This window comes from Eurypyga helias, unplaced genomic scaffold (genome assembly GCF_000690775.1).
Source record: "Eurypyga helias isolate BGI_N326 unplaced genomic scaffold, ASM69077v1 scaffold12991, whole genome shotgun sequence".
NCBI lineage: Eukaryota > Metazoa > Chordata > Aves > Eurypygiformes > Eurypygidae > Eurypyga > Eurypyga helias.
Genome location: NW_010233030.1, coordinates 15,496 through 26,359, shown reverse-complemented (window position 1 = coordinate 26,359; position 10,864 = coordinate 15,496). Strand labels below are relative to the sequence as shown.

The window sequence follows — 10,864 nt, the reverse complement described above, 5'->3', positions numbered from 1 at the left end:
AGAGTGTACAGCAAATCTTAGCAGGTAAAGGCCTTTGCTATAACTTCTCAGAGCTAAGGAAACTTAAAAATAGACATGACTGGCACAATTCTGGTTCAAATCTAGTTGCTTCATGAGAACCTCCCTGGGAAAACCACGCCTGTGACCAGCTTACTTCATGTAAACAGACAAGCAAAAATGCTAAGGAAAAACTTGAGATGCACAAGTATTTCCACTCATTTAGGGCTTTTTTTCCCCCCTTAATATAATAATTGAATCATAAAATATTTTATGGAAGAAAAACAGTAACTTGCATTTTAACAGACAAGCCTTATTCACAGAGAAAAGCATTACTCACTATTCCTACTGTTTTGCAAGAGCTAGGTTGATAATTTAAGGCTTTAAAATTCATAGAATTACTCTCTCCATCAGGCTCTCTGAAGACAGAGATAATGAGATTAACATACCTGAAATATATACTTAATGCTAGTACAGCAGGAGACTACTAATTCAGAAGACAACAGGTTTTAGGGACTCTATTATTTATGATCTCAATGTGCATAAAACTATAAAAGTGATGAATTTCATTTGGTGACTGGGCTAAGAAAAAAGGTCAAAGGAAGAATTATTTCTATTCGAACAAAAAAAGTGGGTCCCCCTGCTGAAACCAAGCAATACTAAATTCTTTTCAGGGACAATAAACATAGGTATTTTGTTTCTGAGTGGTTTTTTTAATCTTTAGAAGTATTTAGCTAACTGGAAAGATATATCCCTATTCAAGAATGACAATTAAAAATTTATTTGAAAAGCAACCAACCATAGAGAATTAAAAAACCAAACACCACCACAAATACTCTGCTAGAGATAGTGTTACCAGTGTATGTTTAGACTGGAAATAAAAGGTCAAGTTTAGGAACAAATATCAATTCTTACTATTACGTCTAAGCCGATAACAAAAATGTCCTCTTACCGTAATGCAGAGTAGACTCCCAAAGATAAGAAGGAGTAGTCTGGATCATAGTACAGATAGACAGAGGACACACAGTAGGGCAGGATATCAATTACACCAACAGCAATTATCTTCCCATCCAACCAATACTGCTGGTGAAAAGACCCATAGCCACATTCTGGTCCGGTGGGGGCATTCTCTGCCTAAGCGAAAACAAGACAGGGATGTAATTGTCTGCCATGTACACTGTCTGTACAAAAAGAATTTTAGAAAGAATTGTAATGCAAAAATAAATACTGTGAGAAATGACTCCTGCTATCCATGTTTAGAAAACGGAAAAAAGATTTTGAGAAGCACTGTAGCATTTATGACCTTCACTATACTCATGCTTGGTAAACTCTCCGTATCATGCATCCCAAACACTGATCTGCCAACAGCCTCTACCATCTAGGATTTGTATTACTGACACGATAAAACAACGTGCTTCATCAAGCTATTAATGCATTTTTACATGCAAACGGAATCTGCAGAGCGTCTTTAACTTGACCTACGTACTCTTCAACAAGAGACAAAGTCCAAAGGTGAAATGCAGACATTTCACTGTATTTCACTTCCCAATGCTGGCTGTGACTGCCCAGTTACCCCAATGCTTTCTGCCACAGCAGGGGCCCTGCTGCTCGTGTCCCCCCCGTGCTCCCCAGTACTGGAAGCCACGGAAATTCAGTTTCTCAGAGTGGCCATTAGAGTTGCTTGAAAAGAGCACTTATAAAAAGAATTAAACAGCTGACTCTCTACCTGAGGTTTACTCTTTATGACCAATGACCACCTTTTATCTAAGAACCTGAAACGCTGTGTTGCAACCATGTGTGGAGCTGCTTCTTTGTCAGCCCACATCAGAGTGTCTTCTGCAAAAACATTAAGGAACTCGCCACTCTTGCACGCTACAGCTTTGGATGCGCAACGAAGTATGTCTCCAGCCAGGGTAAAGCACCTAGAGCCAGAAACTGATGCTTCCAATTAAGAAGAAAAGCATCTCCTAATTTCAACTGTATTACACAACCAACGTTGGCATGCCATCTTCTCCCACATCAAGTTTACTTTAATCCTGAATTCCACTGTGCTCAACTTAATTATCCATCTAGTCATATTTTTTCATTGCATTGCCAGATCTTCAGAAAGCTGCTTCTCACTCAATAAATCTGACTCTATTGCCCACGATTACCAACTGGTTTGCATTACAACAACAGAAGGTGGGTTTAATCAAGTATTTTGATACAGTAGCGCAGACTGAAGAGATGATGGGCAGTTGAAGTTCCTCTAACTGGTACCACATGTGTCAAAAGAAATCAATCACATGAACAAAAACCATTTCAACTGACTTACCCAACCAGTAAGTCCCAAAATAAAGGGCATATAATAAAATGTTTGCTTTTTTATATGGTTATACAGCATAAAACTAGATATGGAGCTACAGATACTGTGAAAGTGAAACAATCAAACATCTGAGAGCTCCATCTGCAGTATATGAGGATATTGGGCTGGGATACTAGCATATTAAACGTGGTTTCTTCTCATTCAGGTAAAGCCTACTTATTCAACAGTTACGGTTTCATACAATATCCTCAACTTCACAGTAGAGCCAAATGAAATCACGTGGTCAACTTTTAAGCTGGGACAGAGTCAAGACAGATTTTCTCTAAGGATTTCTCAGCGCCGGTTAAGTTCTTGTCTCAGCTACCAAGGTGCAGTTGGTGACAGAAAAAATGAAACATCTCCTGCAAGCCAAGGGCAAATGTGGCTGGCGATATAACACAGACTTGCTTCATTTCAGTTCAAACAGATTATCCTTCTTTGTCAAGAACTCATCATATAGGGTTTAACAGACGTTTAAAAATATAATCTAAGCCAACATGGAAAAGATTTTCACTCAAAGCAGAGACTTCTGAAGTTAAATGAATGCTGTGTCTGTGTGTGACCCCAAAACTCCCAGTGGAATCGCGTGGGTTCGGTCAACAAACTGAAGTACAGCATCGGTTAAGAACCTTTAGTTAAGTATAAAGCACAGTTATTTCTCTAATGCAATTACAATGAAATGTCATGAGTATAAAAGAGGCTATATTCTTTAACACACATAACAAGCAGATCACTGATTTCAGGCAAAATGTTCAGGGATCTCCACTACATTAAGCAAATAACATGGCTTTTTAAAAGTAACATTTTTCTCCTTGCAAAGTCTTCATACAATGTCATCCTTTGTAATGCTTGGAAGTATTATGTTTTCTCCCATTTCTCAATGCATACTTGGCTCCTTCAACTTGATTTCTCATGCACCATCCGAGCAATTTGACGTGAAACAGGTCTAGATTAGGAAACATTTTCCTGAAGCAGGTTATACCATTTCACACTACTGCCACATCCACCTGGGACCACGTTGGTCAAAGGTGATGTAAAACATACCAGTGACATCAGGTGAGCAAGCCCCACCAGGGAGGGCTTACCTTATCTACCCAAAGAAACACACATCAGCCCTGGAATCAGCCCAGAGGGACCAGCTTATTTAGAATTAACAATTTATATTCAAAATGCAATAATATGCATTATTATAAGCTGATTATATTGAAACAATTAAAAAAAAATGAAACCCAGGATAAAAGTAAAAAGAAATTATTTTCTCCCCAATGTTTAGACTATAATGCAGAGAAAATACAATATATTCCATCACAGGTTAATTCTACCTGTCTTCATATTCTGCCAGCTAGTGATTTCATGAATGCTTTGACTGTTCATATTTTTCAACACATTATTAAAATTTAAATATTTAATAGCAACTGGTATTACATGTTGCCCCGATCAGTACACCTCAGTGTAATAACTGCCTGTAACTGAACTTCAGCAACAGCACTCAATTTTCTCCAAAGCACATTGGTCTTTCTATTTACTTTTAGGAGATCTTCTACTACTTTTTATCATTATTATTATTGAAATTGCACTTGTTATCCCCCCACCAGACCAGTGTGCAACTGCAGAGGCACTGCATATTCACCCACCAAAAATGGGTCCCTTATCTACCCAAAGAAACACACATCAGCCCTGGAATCAGCCCAGAGGGACCAGCTTATTTAGAATTAACAATTTATATTCAAAATGCAATAATATGCATTATTATAAGCTGATTATATTGAAACAATTAAAAAAAAATGAAACCCAGGATAAAAGTAAAAAGAAATTATTTTCTCCCCAATGTTTAGACTATAATGCAGAGAAAATACAATATATTCCATCACAGGTTAATTCTACCTGTCTTCATATTCTGCCAGCTAGTGATTTCATGAATGCTTTGACTGTTCATATTTTTCAACACATTATTAAAATTTAAATATTTAATAGCAACTGGTATTACATGTTGCCCCGATCAGTACACCTCAGTGTAATAACTGCCTGTAACTGAACTTCAGCAACAGCACTCAATTTTCTCCAAAGCACATTGGTCTTTCTATTTACTTTTAGGGGATCTTCTACTACTTTTTTTTTTTATCATTATTATTATTGAAATTGCACTTGTTATCCCCCCACCAGACCAGTGTGCAACTGCAGAGGCACTGCATATTCACCCACCAAAAATGGGTCCTGACCACACTAACTACATGACTATTTTTCTTTGGAAGATTTAATGGCATTTTGTATCTTGAACCTTTTCATTTTACCCTCTGCCGTGACTACAGGGAGGAGGATGCTACGAAATCCATGCTATCCCTTACACAAAGAGGGGGAAAAAAAAAAAAAGCCAGGGAAGCCTTGACTTCTACACTCCAGTGGAAATTATTTGCTGAAGAAACAAAGTGATTAATTCCAGCAGTTCCTTTACCAAAGGCACACACAACCTACATTATGGCAGATTTCAGTCTCTTGGTTAGCAACATATTCCTTTTCACTACTACACCCTCCTTTCATTAGGGACTAGTGGGGATGCTGTGAAAGCAGCCTACAAATATGGGCTGTGTCAGCAGAGAAGCAGCACTGCATGCTTTTAGTAAAAAAGGCCAATAATGCACCAAAGGGGTGGTGCAAACAATATGCCCAGACAGAGCACTGCCAGCAGATGGGGGAAGTTTGACCAGTATGCAGAAAGATCTCATGGGACAGAATGAAGATAAGGGAGTCAGATTCTCCTCAGCAGGTACCACCAGGAGGAAAAGCAGCAATGCATGCAAATTAAAACACAAGAAATCTGAACAGAAGGAAACAGGTTTTAACTGAGAAGGTGGTCAAACAGTGGCACAGGCTGGCCAGAGAACCTGTGGAGTCTCCATCCTTGCTGATAGTCAAAACCCATGGTCCCGGACAACCTGCTCTAGCCGACCCTGCTTGAGCAGTAGGGTTGGACTTGGTAATCTCAAGAGGTCCCTTCCAACCTGAACAACTCTGATTCTGTAACAAAACAAAGTAAACCAACTCACTGCACCACAACGTAAGACACACTCTGCAGAGCTAACTTCTGTACCTTACTGGAAAAGGACAGTATTTGAGCTACACTGTCAACTATTTAATCAGGAGAGCAACAGTAAGCTTAAAATGCTAAAGTGATCAGTGAAGCTGTGAAGGTACAGGGAACTTCCACCAAGAGGCTTTGAGTATGACCATATAGACATCACAGTGTCTACGCCCCTGTAAGAAAAAAAAGCAATCTGCCAAGCTCTCTAAGTGAAATGAGTTTGATTTAGTCCTCAGCAGTGCATCGAATGTGACTAAAATACGACATTCTACAGAAGGTGATAGCAGTAACGACAGACCTGTAGCAGCAAATGATATGGTTACATCTCCTAAATATTAAAACATACCAATAAACAAAATAGAGCAGAAGCTTATGTGCTTTTCAAAAAGCAAAAGGGCTATATTCACAAATGCCTTTCAGTTCTTGAGGATTCAAAAGCATCTCCATACAGATAAAGGCAAACAAAGTGAGAACAAATGACGGTTTACATAATGGAAAGCAGCTCATTCTCCATCGTGCTGGATCTAATCTGTTCTCCATACCAGTATGTGAATCACTGAAGACTAAACAATGTTGCAGCAAACTGAGCTGATAATTTAAAAGTAGTCAGGAAGAGCTGAGTGTAAACAACCACAGAAAGATCCCGTAATGCCAAGGGATTAAACAGGCACAGGAAATACCAAATGTTCAAAAATGCATGGGGAAAAGAAATATTGTTATATACATATCTAAAAAAAGGGGTATAAATTAGCAATTCACTCTGTGAATTCACTCTGTGAAGAGCTGTTTTATGAAATTGTTGATTTAATGCATAGCATCAGTTAAAATGGAAAATTAACGAGCAGTTAGGGAAGGATCTGAAAACAAAACGTAAAATCATCATCTGACTGCATAATACCACGACACATCTCAGTGCTGAGGCTCGCTCCAACCGTTGTATCAAGATGCCATGGAACAACTCGGGAAAGATAGAGATCACTATTAGTGATGCCGACAGAACCGCTGGCCCAGAACACCCCAACTCGCCGAGCACCGTAACCTAGGAATCCACTCTGAGCACATCAGGTTTTCCCTGGGCCTTTCCTCCATAGACACCCTTACCCTGGCAGCAGCAGGGTACCATCCCGCACTGGTTTTTGGTTAAGACTCCTCCATGCGGTTCTCCCGTCCTGAACCGTTACAACCGTACCCCTCCAAACAAGGCAGCAGTTGCACGTATGCAGTGGTAAAATGGCAATTTTAATGCGTTTAAATACAGCTTTGAAGACAAAAGGACGAATAAAGAAACCACAAAGCTCTCTCTACACTGTCCTGTCTGCTGCTAGAAAATTGCCTCGTTTTCTGCTACTACTTACTGTATCATTTTTTTAAAGTATTTGTGCCAGAGCCTATAGCCAAAACTGAAAGCAAACAGAATAATAAAACAAGGAAACAAAAAGACAGAAAGAGTTGGGGTGTTCATGCTATCTGCAGCTAATGATATTAAAAATTCCAAAAATTACAAATTGAAATCATGTAGGTTTAAATTTAATTTTACATTATTTTTGTTCAAAAGAACAAACAGACTACATACTACTGGATTTGCTTGTGGCAACCGTTTCAGAATAAAGAATTTCAAGAATCCCTTGGCCTCTGATATACAACCCCTTTTATTTAACTTCATCTAATTGAAGACATCTGTAGTGGTGCCACACAAAATTTAATTCAAGCTTCGAAATGTCAATAAAAAGTGCCTGTAAGAAACAATACTGGTATAAACCTGGCAGGGCAGGGTGCATCAGCATCTACGTAGCCATACAGAATTAAGAATATAATGGCAGTCTGCTGCCTGAGTTGATGAGGTGATAAAAGCTATTTTCCTATAAAGTCTAATGAGCTCTATTACTCTTCAGCTTTCAGGAATGCAAAGGCCAGTGGTCTCAGCAGAGAAAAGCAACAAACTCTCCACACATGGATTCATTCAAACTGCGACATATCAAATTACGAGCATAATTACTATAACCTGACAATTTCATTACGGTCAGGCGGTGCTTAACTCTTTAAGACTAACAAGAAAGCGCAAGAAATCCGCAGCAGTTTGCTTACTTGCAATGAAGCAACAGCATCTCTCCCAGATTTGGAGCTCAGATTCTAGTTAAACACCAGTTCAGTAAGTCACTTAGCAATACACTTTTCCTTCATAGAAATAAATCAAGAACAGAAAAGACACAGCACTTTCTGCTACTGCTTCTTAATGCAGCAATATGAAATTCAGTGGCACCTTATTATCCACCAAAGGAGTCCTCAGACTATCTTCCTTACCAGTCAGGGATGATCCAAATATTGTGACACCCATCGATACCATAACAGTTTGCTGTCTACAGAGAGTGAAGAAGAAAGAACACGTTCATTGCAAAACCTGCATCTAGAACCAATACGTACCTCCAGCGGAGAATCACAGAGGAATCGCGTGAACTGCACCCAGGTAGATTCATCAGAAATATGGGCGAAGAAGATGGTCCAAATATGCAAAGCATAAAAACAACAACAACATGAGCAATGCTTCAGGGTACATTAACAGTCAGACAAATACACTCTTGCAAAACCATGTATTTGAAAAGCACCACTAGATTTTAAGAGTTAAAACCAAATTTCCATAAATTCTCTCCTAGTTTTTACTTTGTTTAGAAGTACAAACAGATATAGCAATTACCCATCCAAAGTGCTTGCTTTCTATAAGCCAGAAGAAGGTTTTTATAAAATGTGATGTGTGAGAACCATCACCTTGTAATACAGGCCTGTTTCTGCTGTCTTTAATCCCAAATTACACATCACCCCTCTCAGTGACTGTCTGCAACAGGGAATCTTTTCCCACCGTCCCATGGGTACTGCCCCATCACTAAAGCATCCCTTATAGCTCTTAATATAAATTAAGTCTATGTATATTCAAAACCATAAGCATGCCTGTTTTAAGTCTAAAGAAGAGGAAGAAGAAAAAAAAAAAATCAACTTCCTGAAAGTGCAAGCATTTTCAAAACTCAATTCTTAACACAAAATGATGCGCTGCAGATCATCAATCAAAAAGGCAAGGCTTTAATGACCTGGAGCTTGTTCAAGATTCTAGGAGTAATAAAACCTACTGGTTAATTATCTACCATCATTTACTTATTTCATACAGACACTTCCTTGTTGGTGGATTCCACATTAAACACGTTACAAAGTTCTGGTGTGTCTAACCCAAAACATTCATTTGTTAAAAACCTAGTATGTATAATGCAGTTCAATTCGCTCTCTTGTAATAGCTGGAGGATTTAATAAGTCAGCAAGCAGTTCAGAAACTACAAGGTAATAGTAAATAGGAACCTCTAGCTAAAAGTTTAATAAAAAGAATATATATATATACACCTACAAAAACCTGAATCATTGTTTGTCAAGAATAGTATGAATTTCTAAGATTAAAGGCAACTATTCTGTTTAAAGGGGAATACAACAAATGGGATGATTCCTTGTCGGTCATCCCATTTCTCCCAGGGAAGGGGAGGAGGGAAGGCAGGCAAGTATGAAAAGTGCCAACATTATAAGTTGGTCACTTAGGATGGAGTGCTATATATAGCCTAAGTAACTAAAATTTTCTCTTTTTTGCAAAAGGTGCTGTAAGGCAGATTACAGAAATAAGCATAGCCTCTGGTAGACATATACATACATCCATCTCGATTCGCAAACATTAACTGGACCATTGTCATTGTAGCTCTAAGTGAACGCAACCTCAACCTTCTCTAAGGCTGTGTCTCTAAGAAAGTGCATCTGCTGATGCTATAAAGAACCAAGACTTTGCAGAAGTCATATATTTCAGACTTTTTGCCCTCCAACACATAGCAGTAGCTGACCTCTGGATGAATGGTAAACCTTTGGACACAGACTTGCGGAAGAACACTGAATTTCTAAGGTGCTAATGAAGATGGGATTGTGCATCTCCTACAATTAACCATTTCAGATCTAGTCACTACTCTAAATTAATCAGAGTTCGGAAAAAAATAGTCACTGTGATATCTTAATTAAATTCTAGAATTTGTATTGATTTGGTGGACAAGGAAAGAGAACAGAGGGGAAAAAACCCAAACACCCCAGAATATGCTTAAAGAGGGGAAAAAAGTAATTCAAAATTTGAATTATTGAGTTAGTTCTCATTAAGAAGAACAGAGTTACAAATTCCTGCCCTGCGAGTGCATCAGTCCTTACAGCCAGGGAGTTCAGAGCACGCGGACTTCAGAAAAAATAAACCATGTGTTATTCATTTTCATGTCAGAAGACCCCCAATAGTTCTTAATCTGTAACTTAAGCTTTATAGTGCAAGTTAAACCCCATGGGTGAGAAAACTGAGCCAACAACACTTTTCAAATGCTTTTATCCATTCTCCAGGCTCTGCTGTACAATTCCTTGGCTTTGGGGGCCAGGAGGGACTTTTTACGTGTACCTGAGCATGACTTTATTTGCAAGGGAGGACATGCTGTTGCAACTGTTTACACTGCTGGCTAGAAAAAATTCTTAACTGCGTTTGAGTTTGTATCGTGACCTTATGGTGAAAAAACCCACATTACAAGTCTTGTCACATATTATTTCACCTGTTGATACTTGCTAAAGTTCTTGGGTTATATAATTTTCTTACTCAAAGATGAGTGTGAATCTTCTCTATAAGCCAATTAAGAAACAACTGCCCAAACCCCAACATTTTTTTGTTTTACGTTTATTTGTTTTAAAGAAAGAATTTAATGGACACATAGAGCTGGAGAACTTAATATTTTAAATTTACTGACCTCTACTGTTATCTTCATAAGCCATACTCTCCCCTCGCCAAATCCCCACCACCTTCAACAAAACCCAGGAACATACCTAGTCTATACATTTTATTTAAACCGAAGTAAACATAAGATTCAGTTTCTAAACTAACAAACTCATTTCACTACTGCAAGATTATTATGAACACAATTCAAAAATGATTCAACCCATAAAATAAATACAGTCAAAAGCTGGTGTTGCATGTGAAACAACTCAATCTGTCACATAAGCACAATTAAAGTTCCTATCACAAAGTCATGCTTTCTTAATTTTAATTTCAAACTGAACTACATAAAATCTAGTCTTTTAAAAACTACATAACGTGCATGAAATCCACAGTATTTTTACTTTGGTGAAAACTAATAACTGCCAGAAAAAAGCAAGAGAGCAACGGGAAATAAGGTCAAACATCATTACTAAAAGTGAGAGGAACATATCACTGGATTAAATCAAAGGGGGGAAAAGGCAGAAAAACAGAAGGAAGGTTTGGTTCAACCCAAAGCTATTTGCTTGAGTAAAAGTACATGCACAGCTTTAAAAGGGTGTAATAAAACTTAAAGATGTTAGCACCTGCTTCGTTTTACAAGCGGGGGAAGATATCGGATGCTGGACCGGAAAGGGGTGGACCC

At 38.3% G+C, this 10,864-nt stretch overlaps 1 protein-coding gene across 1 annotated transcript in view; it reads right to left on the bottom strand.

Annotated features, from left to right (window-relative positions):
• ATE1 (arginyltransferase 1) overlaps positions 1-10,864 on the bottom strand; it is a gene marked incomplete at its 5' end in the record, with an annotated part of 53,364 nt that overhangs the window by 28,995 nt on the left and 13,505 nt on the right. The window contains 2 exons of the mRNA XM_010161610.1: positions 950-1,131; positions 7,842-7,874. Of these exons, the coding sequence (XP_010159912.1) occupies positions 950-1,131; positions 7,842-7,874 (215 nt within the window). The remainder of the gene's footprint in view (positions 1-949; positions 1,132-7,841; positions 7,875-10,864) is intronic.